Source organism: Helianthus annuus, chromosome 7, assembly GCF_002127325.2.
Source record: "Helianthus annuus cultivar XRQ/B chromosome 7, HanXRQr2.0-SUNRISE, whole genome shotgun sequence".
Taxonomy (NCBI): domain Eukaryota; kingdom Viridiplantae; phylum Streptophyta; class Magnoliopsida; order Asterales; family Asteraceae; genus Helianthus; species Helianthus annuus.
Genome location: NC_035439.2, coordinates 82015841 through 82032248, shown reverse-complemented (window position 1 = coordinate 82032248; position 16408 = coordinate 82015841). Strand labels below are relative to the sequence as shown.

Below are 16408 nucleotides of genomic sequence, written 5' to 3'. Positions count from 1 at the left end.
GTTCATGAACAGGACAGGAAGGAAGTTTGTGGGGAGGTCTGTTGGTTTTGACAAGACCAAAGTGAGGTGCTTTAACTGTCAAAGTTATGGGCATTTTACTAGGGAATGTCAGAAACAAAAGCAAGATAATTCGAGTCAGAGTTCAAACAACAGGAATGCATCAAACAACTCTAGCTCAAAGGCTTTGATCTCTACAGCACGAGAAGGTTCATACGATTGGAGTATTCATCTTGAAGATAATGAGAATTCCACCCAGGCATTCATGGCAGAGATCGTGCCAGTAGAAGATGTTGAAGTTACTTTGGGAGATGCTGAAGTGAAAGTGGATGCTGAGGTGAATACGGAGAGTAAAGCTGAAGAAAAGAAGGTTGATCAGACAACAGATGCTGAAGAAGAAAAGCAAAAGTTTGACCATGAAAGGGAAGCTGAAGAAAAGGATGCAAAATACAAGAGAATAGAAGCTCAGCTTGCGGCTCTAATGGCCAACCTTGATAAACAAACAGGAGAGGTAAAATCTAATTCTGTGTGTTTAAAATGCCGTGAACTACAAGGTGAGGTTGACAGGTTGTCCACACAAAACAAAAGTTTGGTAAGTGAGATGTCTAACATTAAAGAATCAAACTTTTTTGCTAAAAGAAATGAAACGTCATACTTGAAGAAAATAAAAGGTTATGAAAGTGAAATTGAAGCCGTAACCTGCAAATTAAATGAAAAACTTCAAGTCATAGACTTAGCCCATGAAATGATGGCTGAGAAAACAAAAGAGATTTCTGAAAAGTGCAAAGAGTTGTCAGATGCACAACTCAAAATTGTTGAACTTGAAAAGAAATTAGGTCAATTCAGGGACTCTACTTTTGTTATGAAACACATGATGGGTGGGTTAAAGAAGAGTAATGACAAGAGTAGTTTGGGATTCAAAGGCTATAATGAAGTCCCACCTCCTCTTAGTCATGATTATTCATTCCTACCTGATGAAGATGAGCCAACCAAATTTATGTCAACAGCACCAAGTAGTTCCACAGCAAGTCAAGGTGATGAGTTTGAGAATGAAGATGCTAAGAAGAATAATAACAGCAAACCTGTTTTGAAAAAGAAAACTTCACATCCTAAGAATAAGAATCCAACTGTTGTTGAACAGATTAATTTTGTTCAAGGAAGTGACATGAAAAACAGAACAGTTGTTATTGAAAATGAATCTAATGTAGAGTTTGCTAAAAACAAGAACAAAGAAAATTCTGAAACTAAGCAAACTGAACCAAATTCTTCTAAGGCATCATCATCACAACCTGAATCTAGTTCAAAGGCTTCAGATAAGAAGTCTTCGAAAAAGAGATCGTGCTTCAAATGTCACACCAAAGGACATGTAGCTAGCTGCTGTCCTAACAAAAAGAATGAAGCACAACTTAGTGAAAGGAAGAGAGAGAAATCACCTGAGAAGAAAGGTGATAATGAGGAGAAAGTTGCAAATTCTCCAAAGAAATCTGTTCCTAAGCAACCAGAGAATGTTGCTGTTGGTGTAGATAAGGCCAAAGAAATCAACCAAGTTCCTCGTTTTCTAAGAAATCAACCAAGATTTCAGCCTAGATCTCCACCAGGCAAATTTGAGAGACCTAGAAGCAGTTCACCAAGAATGAACAATTATAATTCTAATAATTCCAGAAGTCAAAGTCAATATCAAAATCGATACCAGAATAATGGTGGTTGAACTTTTTATAACAATGGCTTTAGAAATTACAACAATAATGCTTCTTGGAATCAAAATTCAAGGTTTCAAAATCAAAATTTCCAAAGGTCAAATAGTCCAAATGTATATAGGAACCCTCAGGACCAAAGACCTTATGGAAATCAAAACCAAATTCCATCAACAGGTCTGAGATCCAAGACTCCAGTTAGGAGTAATGGATGTTGGATGGATGTTCAAATAGTTGGTGAATTTGGACGACCCAAGACCATTAAGGCTTGGGTCCCCCAATCTAACTAATGTCTTAGTTGGTGTGTGCAGGAGCTGCTAAGGAGGATTATCAACTTATGTTGATAATGGCTGCTTCAGGCACATGGCGGGGGATGTGAGATTGTTGATATATGTATATTAAATGATTTAAATTGAAGTTCAAAGTGCTGAGTTGACACACAAGATAACCTGGCAGATCTTTATACTAAAGCATTTGACAGGGCTCGCTTTGAACATTTAGTCGAACTCAACGGGATGAGGATTCCTGAATAACTGGTTTTTCATAAGAATTTTGTAAATAGTTTACTACTTTTCTTAAAAATCAAAAATACAAAAACATTAAAAAATCAAAAACATAAAAAAAATAGAAAATCAAAAATGAGTTATCACTGTGTGAAAAAGAAGAAATGATAGTACATCAGCAAGTTAGACTGTCACACTGAAATTGAACCAATATTGCTTAAGTGTGATAGCAGCTTCATCATATGATGTACCAGTAGGCAAAAAGCATGAAATAATCAACTTACCAATGTGATATAAACCTAAATGAACTAAATATGAGTGGGGAACACATCAGTGGTGTATGGTTTAATGACCTTAAATCTTGCGTTGATAGATTGCCAAAATCTGAGGTTTTGGGTCTTTATACTGATATTTCATCCGGGGATATCAGGGGTGTCCTTCTGCTGCATCCAGATACATGCTGACCTAGACACACCCAGGATATCTTAAAAGAGCTAAAAATTCCAAAACCTTGAAAATGAACAAGCTCTCATAGAGAGTCATTCAAAAAATGCAAAATGCATAATTCGTACCAAAAATGGTATCTGTCTTAGCCCTCAATAAGATATTTTGGTCTCTCTGCTGTACGGAAGTACTGACCTGTTCACCAATTATCTATCGTTGAAAAATAAAACGGATGAATTCAGTATACTCACCTACTACGATGAATCTTTGTGCATACCTTGATCGCGGGGGTATATCCTGAAGTGGGACACACTAGTATATTAGTAATAAAATTACCTTAACGTATCATTCGGTAATGGTACTTGAAATGTTCATGCATTTTGTTTAAGAGGACAAACATACTGGTAATCGTCTTGAACTGCTTTTCACGAAAAATTAAATAAAGAATTATCTAATTGTGTGAAACAGTTTGATTGTGCTGATATGATCTTCTTACAGGTGATTCTCACAAAAATAGAGTGTTTATTGCTTTTGTATTTACTTGCTTTCAGAAAATATAAAAATCCAAAAAATAGTGTCTTTTTCTGTTTAAAATTCTTAACGTACGGAAAACTGTTATTCTTGGAGGAATTGTTACTGATAGGGGGAGATGGTGTTAGAAAGTGAGTTCAAAATTTTTAAATCAGACAGGGTCTTGTGTGTTGGACAAAAGTTTTGCGTGTTGGTGATAAAATTGGAAAATGTTTAATCTGTGATACAGTTTAACTATCTCTTGAAAAATAATAATTTATTTAACTTTGTTGAAAAAATCTTATGGTTTCTCGAGATGTTTGTTTTATAGTATACAGATTGAAGCAGTATGTTGCTGAGAAGTTGCTGAGAAGATGAGAGTTTGATTGGATGCATGGTAGAACCTCCTTTCTATATTGCAGACAAAGTTGAAGAGTTTGAAGATTGCTGTGCAAATGCTAAACTGGAGTTTACTCAAGTGCTAACGTGTTGAAGATTTGGTGATTGGATGCATCAGCTTAGGGGGAGTCTGTTGCTGACAGAAGCTATTGAAGCTGAAGCTATCCAAAGACCAAAGACAGTACAAGACTACGTGAAGATTGCAAGAAGACTGAAGACAAATTTTAAGAAGACTGAAGCAAAGTTTTTATGAAGCTATTGTCAAGGGGAGTTTGTTGGTGCATATTTGTGACAACAGCTTAGAGTTGGTCTTTGGATATCTTGTAATTAGTTAAACGATAAACAGTTAGCGGGTTTAGCTTTGTATTAGTGAGATTATAGAGTTTGGGTTAAAAAAAACCCATATTGGATCTAGGGGGACGAAATGGGCTTGTCCATGTAGGAAACCCTAGTCCAACTTGTAAACCTTGTGTTATATAAACAAGATTAGGCTTTAGGGTTTAGGTTAATCAGCAAAAACAGAGTTTGAGAGGCATTAGAATTTTGTGAGAGCAAATTAGGGCTTGGACGAAATTTGAGTGTGGTTAGGGTTTGATTGATTGTAATTCAGTTTGATTGATAATCAATAGAAACCCGGTTTGAAAGTGAATTGCTGATTTCTGTTTCTACACGTTTTCTGCTATATTCTGATCAAGAGGATTCCGCACTCTTGATCGGATTGACAATTCTGTGAAGATCCATACGACTCAAGGGGACCTACAATTTCCGTGTAAGCTTTTGAGCTAGGTTCTTCCTTTGGTTTTATTCTTGTGTGCGTACCAGTTCGTCAGTCGAGGTCTTGGCTAGTTCTACTGCTTCTTCTATGGTTTGCGGTCTAGCTGCCTTGACTACATGCCTAATCTCACCAATTAATCCCCAAATGTAACGGGAGATTAATACTGGTTCGGGTGAGGCTAAGGATGGTACTATCCTAGCATATTTGAAGAATATGGTAGTGTAACCCTTGCAGTCTATTCCAGTCTTTCCGTGATTTAGGAACTTATTGGCTATTTGTTCCTTCCCATTAGGAGGACAAAATTTTCTTTCAACCATTTCCTTAAAGTTGATCCATTCCATATTATAAACTTTGTCACTTCCTCTAGACTGGAGAATAGTATTCCACCATTCTAAGGCTGCATTTTTTAAAAGATTAGAAGCAAACATAATCTTATCTTCGTCTGCGCATTTACTTATTTTTATGACTGCTTTCGTCTTTTCTATCCAACGTAAGGTAGCAATGGCTCCTTCATTTCCTGAGAATTCTATTGGTTTGCAGGCCAAGAATTCTTTAAAAGAACAACCGTATGGAGCGGTTCTTCTTCTTTTAGGAATTGGAGCTTGGATAATAGGTCCATTGTCATTATTCACACTGTGACTTGGTTCAGTGTGTTGACGTTTACTGCCATTTGCAGATTTATCTACTTCTTTAACAGTTATGATAATATAAGGCATGGCATTGATGTGCACAAAATGCAACATATAAATTACATCAATTGTGGTATAAAACTAACCCTTTTTTAGTACTAATGTTGGAAAAAGTATGCTTTTGTCTTCCTTTTGTATTTTCAGGATTAAATGAGCTCAAATGAACAAAAGAAGCAAAAAAGACAGCTAAATCTAACATAAATGCAAGAAAAGGAACAAACATGGCATGCCGACCTCCCGACAGCATCTCCCCAAGCAAAACAAGAAGACAGAAGACTGAACACGCCCCGTGCTCAGCGAGCACGGGGCGTGCCCAAGTGTCAGCAGAAGAGACAAAGTGGTAGAAGCTTCTATTGCCCACCACGGGGCCGTGCTCAGCGGACACGGGGCCGTGGTCAACTATAAGATTCGCAAAATCCAGGCAAATCTTGATAGTACGGATATGCTTTTGCACACGGAGTCGTGCTCAGCGGATACGGGGGCGTGGTCAACTACCGCAGGCGCATTTAATGGAATTGTAATTAATGAAGAGAGAGAGTCGGATGGGCACGGGGCCGTGCCCGAGCTTCTGTTCAGCCTATAAATAGGAGTGCTTGGAGCTCTTGCAACTCATCCCTTGGCACACCACCTCTCTCACACTTCACCCATCACCCACCACCATTACAACACCATCATCCACCACCATCATCCATTGTCCATCATAGAGTGTGTGAGTCGTCTCGGGATCCAAGATTGATCGTAAGAGTTCTTGACAATCAATGGCCATGTTTGCCTAAGTCTCTTACATCACTTGGTGAAGACAAGTGTTTAGTGTAATACTTTTTATTTTTAATCTTTTGCACTTTTTAATTGGTTTTGTATTAATGACTTTAATTACTAGTTTCTTATGTTGAAGGTGATTCTTCCTTATCGTTTGTCCGTGGTGTCTTGGCATTATTTTACTGTCTATATAAAATAAAAGATTTTCACCATTCATATCTCCACGGTCTATATGGAGGTATGTTGGCTACCTGGTCAGGGGTTAAGGGAACGGTTTGGTAAGAGTCTTGCCATTGTTCAGTGTATAGATCCTGCAAAGGACCTGGGTCAAATTTAGTAGGACCTCCTTCAATACCCAACGGTATTGGATGGCGGGGGTCCAAACTCTTTGATCCCCTCATAAGTTAAACTACTATTAAAACTTTAACCCGGCTACTTAGGACTGTATCCCTGCTGACTCAGACTACTTAGCCGAGGGTAACGTCGCCTTCAAAACAGGGGCCTACCACATTATGCATTAATAACTTAATTAATTATCTTTCAATAATCCGACCCTTTAGGATTGTATCCTTGCTGACTCAAACTACTGGGTTGAGGGTAACTTCGCCTTCAAAAGAGGGGCCTACTACAATAACTAAGATAATCTCTTAAACAAGTGCAAAAGTGCGAAAATAATCAAAGGTTACACTACACACGAGCCGGATCCAAGTGATTCATCTTGTCTATCTGTTTTTATTTTTATTTTATTTTCAGCATTTTAGTTACTTTTATTTTTCTAGTTTAAAAAACCATTTTCTAACATTTTGATTTGATTAGACGTTGAGGATAAACCGGTACTAAAAGCTCTTGTGTCCTTGGACGACATCGGTATCTTACCAACACTATACTACGTCCACGATGGGTGCACTTGCCCATATGTGTGTTTAGTGTTAGTAAATATCGTGTTTTATAAATTTAAAACTTGGCTAAAAAGTATAAAAGGGCTTAAAATATACACCTAAAATATATAGCACTTCACACATCAGCATCTATAATTCCTTGTGCCACTATATGTTGAATGGCACTGTTATCTATCTGGTTTCCGTTATTCTCATTATTCTGGTTTTCTTAATTTACTTCGTTGTCCATCTGAATTGTAAACATTTATCATATATTTAATTATCACATAATAGAATTGAATACATTATTTATACACAATCACACGAACAAGTTGGTCAAAAACGTCGATCATTGCGACTTTTACTCTTTTTCATATATATATATACATCTATTACAAATTACAACTGGAAATGAAATATACTATGCATCCCTACTTATATATATATATATATATATATATATATTACGTAGACGCGCGTCATTAAGGGTAAAAAAGTAAAAAACCATTCCTCAAATAAAACGCCATTGAAAAATAAAACGCCAAATAAATACAAAACGCCAATTTTATCACTGCGTACTTTTTTCTGCGTTTTTATTTAAGCTCTCTGGCTACAAAAACGCCATAAAATATGAAATGCCATTATATATAACGCCAAAGTTTACATCCGGATAAATGTTAATTACATTTTTTGTTATAAAAATAACATCCCGCCTAAACTGCGCGCCAAAAAAGTTCTATAAATAGAAACGCCTCACCAGCTTCCGTTTATCACACCAAAAAAACACAAAAAACACACAGTGATTGCTAAAAAAAATTACAACTCAATGTAAAACGCCAAAAAATACAACGACAGCAAACATCTTTTCTTTGATCCTCAGTAATATTCTGCATGAAGTTTCATTTAATAATTTGTTACGTGAGTGAAGAAAAATTTTGCTGCATGAGATGGACAAAATTGAAAAAAGAGGGACTGATGACACCCATATGTCATACTGTCATCTTTGTTCCTGAAGAAGGTTTGGATGATAAGAAGAGACATATACCAGTATAAAGGCTACTTTGGCCTCACTGAATATAATAAAGACCACAGGCAGATAGCATCCACCCACAGGGGGTCGATCTATGTCTCCAACATTCACAAAGACACTTCAACGCATAAACAAAGAAAATAAACAACGCCAACCCCAAAACGCCATTTATTTGTCACATTTCTTGTAGTTTCAAAAGAAAAAAGAGACTGATGACACTGAAGATTTAAGATCATAAATTGCTTCTACTTTGTTATTTTTTTAATTTTCTTTATCTATTGTTTGTTTTGTAATGTCAGTTAATAAACAACAAAATAATATTAATGCTATAATGAAAAATATAATAAAACGCCAAAATTAGCAAATACGTGTAAAATGCCATAATGCCATAAAACGCCCCAAAAACTACCAAACCATGGCTCACTCATCAGAAAGATCATCAGAGATGAAGGCAACAATGTGGTGGATCAATGAACATATTGTCTTTCAATATCAGAGGGTTGAGAGGGTTAGGCAAAGCTTTGTGGTTGAAGGAAAAAAAGGTTATCTAATAAAATTGGGGCTGTTGCTCTTCAGGAGACTAAGTTAGAGACGGTTTCGACGGCTGATTTAGTCAGCATTTGGGGGAATCGAAATTTTGAGTCTGCCAGTGTAGCTGCGGTTGGGCAGTCTGGAGGATTGGTTTGGATTTGGGATCCTAAGATTTTGAAGATTGATAGCATCACCAAGAACAGGTTCTTTTTAACAATTAGTGGGACTGTTGTTGTAGGATCGATCTGTGACCCAAACGAGTCGTTCAGAAGAGTTCTTAGGCTATACGAAAGGCGGAAACAGAAGTATAGACTCGAAACAGCTTGATTATCACTTTAAACTTCTTGTATATTGAATTAACAGCGATTACAGTCATAAGAAATACCGGCAGCACTTCGGTACAAGTTTCTGATTCCCCACCAAATGACATGATCACTAGCCTATTTATAGAGTTTCTGATTCCCCACGAAAGTGCAATGTTCATTTCGTGGGAAATCAACATTTTGTCATTTCGTGGGAAATCAACATTTCGTCATTTCATGGGAAATCAACATTAAAACTCTATTTTCCTGAACTACGTGACACGATCTAACATATCTAGTGTAAGACTCGATACAAGACAAAGTCGACAGATGTATGCACTAACAGACTCCCCCTCAGATGTTGACGAGTCTTAAGTGTCGAGTCTTCAACGTCTTCAGTCTTTATCAGTCTTCGGGCTTTTCTTGCTCTTGACTCGCTCTATCTTCTCCTGAATATCAGCACCAACAGATAACTTCCCAAACTCTCTCTAACAGACTCCTCCTCAAAACATGCTTGGATCATAGACTGACTTTTACAGAATCAGGATCGCAACCTGGCTTGCTACTCTCAATCAGAATCCAGGCTTTCCTGCAAATCCTCTACCCAAAACATAAGTTTCATAAAAATAAGATACAACAATTATGACATTACTAATGACCACTAGTAAACATATCATTCATTTTCAGAACACTTTTCTTTCTATAGACTCCTTTTTTTTACTTATAAACTTTTCAATCACATTCTCCCAAACCTGTTCATCATGTTCAACACTCGGAATTTTGAAAATCAGCTCTTCGATATCAGTTGCCTAAAATCTTTTTGGATTTTTCAAATTTTTTTGCTAAAACACACTGAAAATCTTTTTGGAATTTTATGAAATAACCGAAATGAAATGCAGTAAAGAAATATTTACATACAATATTTTTGTGAGTTTGTGTAAGAGGATCATATCAGTTTTTGAGACAAATCACCAACACCGTTAAGCTTTAATCATTTTAAGTTTTAAACAATTCACTTAGATTGTCAGTATACTGATCCACTTAAATTTTCACACAAAGTTCAACTGTTTCGAGATACGAGATTAATGTCTTAAACACTTAAACTTATTCGTGTGTCCCACTACTTGAATATACTCCCGTATCCAGATCCCAATATTCAGTCTTACAGGTGAGTATACCTAGATGATATCTGTAAGGGGTTAAATTGCGAAGGTCGTGAGAGCTCAGGTCAGAACTTCCGTTCAGCAGAGAGATGACGGCTTCGACTTTTGGTGGGTCCCCTTTAGAGGATCTTTTTTACAACAGCATAGATTAGCAATTTTATTGTCTCATCATTTATGCTGAGGGCGGCGCTATTTTTCAAGCAAGCGTAAAGTATTCTCCGGGGACTAGGCCATTGCTTCCGCAAAATCAGAAGTCCCGGGATAATACCCCAGATATCACTAAGCATAAAGACCTAGTATCTCAGAAAGAGGGGTACTTCAAACAAGATTTCGGGGGTTACCCATATATCCGAGAGATGTTACCCACGAATTAAGCAAGTTTGAAATTTAGGTTTATATCTTGTCACAATCTATTAAATGTGAAAAAACCTACGGACACATCATCAGTGAGACTGTTTATCACTATTTAACTTTCCAATTCTTTAGCATGCCGTGATCGTCCACTGATGTACTATCATTTCCTCTTTTATACAACAAAACTCATTTTTTGAATTTATCATGTTTTTGGCATTTCCAAATTTTCTAATGTTTTTGGATTTTCTGTGAAATTTTTACTCCCCCTAAAATGCAAACACATTTAAAGGAAAATTTGAAAACAAACTGTACAAACAAATTGACAACTGATATCAAATCACTTCAAATCGCCATCCACTCGGCATAAACAATCAGAACTTCCCCTCACAACAAACTATTTTCCCATTGTGATTTCAAAACACTTAAGTTTGTTTTAATCAAATGGTTTTTCCGGAAAATTAGTTTTGTTGATTTTCAAACCACTTGTAGGTTAGGGGATAAACTCATCATTTGTTCTCCAAAATACCACTTGTAAGTATGGTCCAATTAAGTTCAACTTAATGACCTTGATTAACCACTTGTCAATGAAAACCTCTTTCAACCACTTACAGGTTCACTCACCAACCATAATCACTTGTAAATCAAAATATAACAATTTAAAGATATCACCTGTAGATTTACCAAACAAACATTTCAAGAATGATGTCGATTCCTGCTCCACTCTTACCAACCTGGGAGCTCCGGCAAGTCAGGTGTTTAATCAAACATAATGTCCACCCAAGCCTGACCAGCCTTGGGTGATTTTGGTACACATCTATCCCACCAACATTTTGATTTGTAAAATTCTTTGGCACCCTTTACCTTCCTGTCAACCATCTTACCGAAAATAGGTTTGACTTTCCCATTGAAAGCCTTCTCAACATCAAATTCTCCCTTATCAGCGAAGAATTGATTTGAGATCTCTACCTTTCCCACTTTCGACATCAGATTTTCCTTTGACAATTGAGGAAAATTCTCATCGTTCACTTCTGGAACGGAATTCACAATCTTTTTCTCAACTAATGACTCCTCTGATTTTATGGAATCAGATTCATTGTCAGAACAGCTATCTGTTTTAACAACCCACTTTTGTTTACTCAAATCACCTCTTCTTTTGTAAAACCTTTTTGAACTTTCTCCTTCCTCAGAAGTAGAATTTTCAAACTTTTTAACATTTTTCACAGGTTGTTCTTTCTTATCAACACAAGTCTTTCTCAAAACAGAGTTAGAAGAAACTCCTTGTTTTTGGTAGTTGGTCTTGGGGCAATTCCAAGCTATGTGTCCAACTTCCTGGCATTTGAAACAGATTCTTCTGTCAACTCTTTGAGCAAACTTTCTCACATTCTTCTTCACTTCAGCAAGAAACTCCTGGTTTGACTGCTTCCAGAACAGTTTCTTATGTTCATCCTCTGAACTTCCTCCTGAAACAAATTTTATTTTTGGTTTATAAGTTTTCTGATGAAATGAAACCAAGACCTTTCCTTTTGAGATTACCATTATGGTTTGATTTCTTTTAGAAATTATAACCACAACCGTAACCCATTTTCTTGTTTACTCTTTGTTGAATTCTTGAAGAAGTGTATTTGTTAGGTTTTCCATCAAGATTTAAATCTTTTATTTCAGAAATATTAATTTTTGTTAGTTTGAAAACCTGTTTGATCATTTCTATTTTTACACTTCTTATTGGAAATTCATTATCAGAATATAATTTGTCAGAATCATTCAAAATATAAGCCAAATTGATTGATTCATCATTCAAATTAGATTTTGATAATAAAAATTCCTTGTTGTAAACCCTCTTAACCGGCGAACTCAGACTTTTCTCAGACGAACTCGAACTATCTGACTTAGACTCCGACTTTGACTCTTCATCCATATCCAACACCTGATCGACAACTCTCTTAACTAACTCAGACTCATGATCAGTGTCAGACGCTGTGAATGTGACATCAATATTGTCTGGTAATTCATCAATGATTTCAGACTTTAACTTGATGTTTAGAGCCTTGTCTACTCGTTCCTCATTTGGTTTCCTGGGAGAATAACTCTCAAAGATAGGAGGCAGACATCTGTTATACTTGAGACTTGGTTTCTTACCAGTATCAATATCTTCAGTCTTATCCTTCTTGAAAGCCTCAAGACCTGCAACAGTAGGATAAACACGATCAATCAGATAATCACAAGTAGTATAACTCAACAGTAATCGTTTAATCCTTTCACTCTCAATCTTCTCAAGTTCCAACTCTTTCTTCAGCTTAGCACAGTCTTCAATATACTCATTGACAACACTCTGCTTTGTCATTAATGTTGCGCTCATTTTGTCATTTGCTTTTTCAATTTCTGAATTCGTCTTTTTCAGACTATCAACTGTCCTGTTCAGCACATCGTATGACTCCTTCACATACTTCACATCAGACAGTAAATCTTCTTTAATCTTCTCTAATTCAGCAATCTTCTTGTCTTTTTCCTCACAAGCTTTGCAAGATTCTGAACATTTCAAACATGGTTTTTCAACTTCAACCATTTTTTTAACTATCTTCTCAACTTCGATAGTCTTTTCAACTTCAACAAGTTTCTCGACTTCAACAATTTTTTCTATTTCAACAATCTTCTCTACTTCGACAACTTTTTCAACTTCAACTATTTTCTCTACCACTTTCTCTACTTCAACAATTTTTTTAGCATTCTCATTCACTGCTTCATCTTTTGTTTTTCAAGCTTCTGTCTTTGCCTTTTCATCAGCGAGTAACTTTGCTGCTTCCAGCTCTCTCTTCAATCTGTCAATTTTCTTTTGATTAAGCATCTCAACTTTATCTGCATAGAAAAAATTAAAGCTGTTAGGATCAATGCTTTTTCTACATTTGTTAAGATATTCTTCCTCATCATCAGTATCAACATCACTTCCTAGATCTGGAAATATTGGAATTCTTTTCTGACTAGCTTCATCTTCCAGAACTCGGGCAACTAAAGCTGAATCAGGTATGTATTTGTAGAATTCCTCAGCCATGTTTCAATAATCAGGTGATACTTCCGGAAACACCTACAAACAAACAAACAAACGATCAGTTTAAACGGAACAAATACGTAAAAGTGTGTGTTGATGAAAACAATCTAAGACTCGTGTCGAAGATTTGTGGACTCGTTTCACTGTTGTTGAAGTGAGATCTCTGAATGAATGGGCTTGATCGGAACGAAATGGATTCAATTGGGCCTTCGAATAATTTGGGCCTCCCTTATCACACGCTTATTGAACCTTAACTTGTATTGGGCCGCTAAAATGTTTGGCAGACAACAATCTTTGAATTCAAACTTGATTGGGCCAAAAATGAAATCGATACCAGCTTGTTCACGTGAACTGATACAATTGACCCACAACTGTCACTCACTTTGACTTGTATGCTAACACAAATTCTTACTCAAATTCACTACATCATATCACATGTATTGTGGCCGACAACACTATGACATATGTATATGTTTATTGGACCGATCAACTTTAAGACAACCAAATGTGATTGGGCCGAACACTCAATGTACTCTAATAGGACCTTTATCACATGCAACTTTTGATTTTATAAATTGCCGACAGCTTCACATGCAAACTGGTATAATCAACATACTTTTGCCGACAATTTTAATTGTTCAAATAAACTGATTGGGCCGCTATATTTATTGGACAAATTTGAGGTTTACTTTGGTTGGGCCGCAAATCAAATGAACCAATTTAATTGGACCTCAAAACAAGTGATCTGATTGTGCCTTCAAAACAATCTGATTGGGCCTCACTTTACTTCAAGCGAAATCAACAAATCAACTAACAGTATTGATTCAAGCGGAATCAGTCTACACAATTTCAAGCGAAATCCTGTTTGAGGCGGAATCAACAACTGTTTTACAAGCGAAATCACGAAGTAACTTGTTGGAGCGGAATCAAAACAATACTTTCAAGCGGGATAACTTGTCTCAGGCGAAATCACAGAATTTTTCAAGCGGGATCACAATTTAGAGCGGGTCAGAAGTTAATTCCAAGCGGAATCACTGATGATGTCATCTTTTTTCGAACAATTTCAAGCGGGATCACTAAAAATACATGTTTTAGATTGAATTTTAACTTGAAACTATTAAGGATTTGTTAATACTAGATTCCGAGCACACTGTGTGAAAATGAGCCGATTCTGACCATGAATTGATGTCCAAATTGACAAAGAAGGTGTAGAAATCAGAAATCGCAACCGAATTGGTATGAACTCTTCCTCCTGAGCTCTGATACCACTTGTAAATACATCTTTAAAAAAAACAAAGAGTAAACAAGAAAATGGGTTACGGTTGTGGTTATAATTTCCAAAAGAAATCAAACCATAATGGTAATCTCAAAAGGAAAGGTCTTGGTTTCATTTCATCAGAAAATTATAAAAATTAGAAAACTTATAAACCAAAAACAAAATTTGTTTCAGGAGGAAGTTCAGAGTATGAATAGAAGAAACCGTTCTGGAAGCAGTCAAACCAGGAGTTTCTTGCTGAAGAGTTCAGAAGAGTCGTTCAAAAGAGTTCTTAGACTATACGAAAGGCGGAAACAGACATATAGACTCGAAACAGCTTGAATATCACTTTAACCTTCTTGTATATTGAATTAACAACGATTACAGTCACAAGAAATACCGGCAGCACTTCGGTACAAGTTCCTGATTCTTTCAAGGCTTTGTTAATATGTAATTTTACACAGTTTGTGAGAATTTGATCCGATTTTAACCGTGAAAACTTGTTCAAATGAAGAAAGAAGGTGTAGAAATTAGAAATCGCAGCCGAATTGGTATGAACTCTTCCTCCTGAGCTCTGATACCACTTGTAGGATCGATCTGTGACCCAAATGAGTCGTTCAGAAGAGTTCTTAGGCTATACGAAAGGCGGAAACAGACGTATAGACTCGAAACAGCTTGATTATCACTTTAAACTTCTTGTATATTGAATTAACAGCGATTACAGTCACAAGAAATACCGGCAGCACTTCGGTACAAGTTTCTGATTCCCCACCAAATGACATGATCACTAGCCTATTTATAGAGTTTTTGATTCCCCACGAAAGTGCAATGTTCATGTCGTGGGAAATCAACATTTTGTCATTTCGTGGGAAATCAACATTCGTCATTTTGTGGGAAATCAACATTAAAACTCTATTTTCCTGAACTACGTGACACGATCTAACATATCTAGTGTAAGACTCGATACAAGACGAAGTCGACAGACGTATGCACTAACAGTTGTCGGCAGTGGGGAACATATCAATTTGATAAATGTCTACGCGCCTCAAAGCACAGGGGGGAAGAGAAATTTATGGGAGGAAATCTCTAACAACATTGTTCCGTATGCTGGATTGTGGGTTTTAGCTGGAGATTCTAACTCGGTGCAGTCTCTGGACGAAAGAAAACATTCCAAATTCAAATCGGTATGCGCCAGTAACTTTAATAATTTTATTTTCAACAATGGGTTGCTTGAATATCCGATGCAGGGGAGAAAGTTTACTTGTGTTAGGGATAACAGCAAAAAAACTCAGCAAGTTGGACCGTTTTCTGGTCAGTCCGGAGATTTTCAATAAATGGCCCTTAGCTTGTGTTAGAGTGCTTCAGTGTCATCTTTCTGATATTGCCCCATTGTTGGAGTTGGTTGATTTGAATTTTGGTCCTCGGCCGTTTCGGATTTTCAGCTCGTGGATCGGGAAATCTAGTTTCGAGGACGCGGTTAAAGACGCTTTGGAGGGCTTTGAAGCTTTTGATCCTCCAGACTCTTGTCTGACGGCTAAGTTTGCTCAGATCAGATTGGCAGTTAAAAACTAGAGAGATGAGTTCTTAGTTAAGGAAAAAGAAAAGGAGAATGTAGCTTTATTGGAATTGGAACAGATAGAAACGGATATGGAAAATAGGGACCTTTCAAAAGAAGAAGAATGGACATTGGCTGAAAACAGGAAAGTTATCAGGGAGGTAGAGAATAGAAAAGTATTGGATCTCAAACAAAGAGCTCGTTCGAAGTGGGCCACGGACGGAGATGAAAATTCTAAATATTTCCACGCGTTGATTAACAACAGAAAGGCTTCGAACTCCATTCACGGTCTGAATGTCAATGATCAATGGTGCACGAAACCGTCTAGAATTAAGAAAGAGATATTCTCGTTTTTTCGGGATAAGTTCAAAGAAGAATTCCCGGAAAGACGGGATGTGTTCTGCGACAATTTGAAGAAAATCTATGATTCTAAAAGAGACATGTTAGTTGACCCCTTTACTGGTCGAGAAATAAAGGAAGCAGTTTTTGAATGTGGGGATGATGGGGCTCCGGGTTCGGACGGATGA

At 36.8% G+C, this 16408-nt stretch overlaps 1 protein-coding gene across 1 annotated transcript; it reads left to right on the top strand.

Annotated features, from left to right (window-relative positions):
• The first annotated feature begins 262 nt into the window (after window positions 1-262).
• Window positions 263-16408, top strand: LOC118480205. The gene is made up of 2 exons (XM_035974928.1): window positions 263-472; window positions 15962-16408. Exons 1-2 carry the CDS (start codon window positions 263-265, stop codon window positions 16406-16408), a joined length of 657 nt encoding a protein of 218 aa, XP_035830821.1.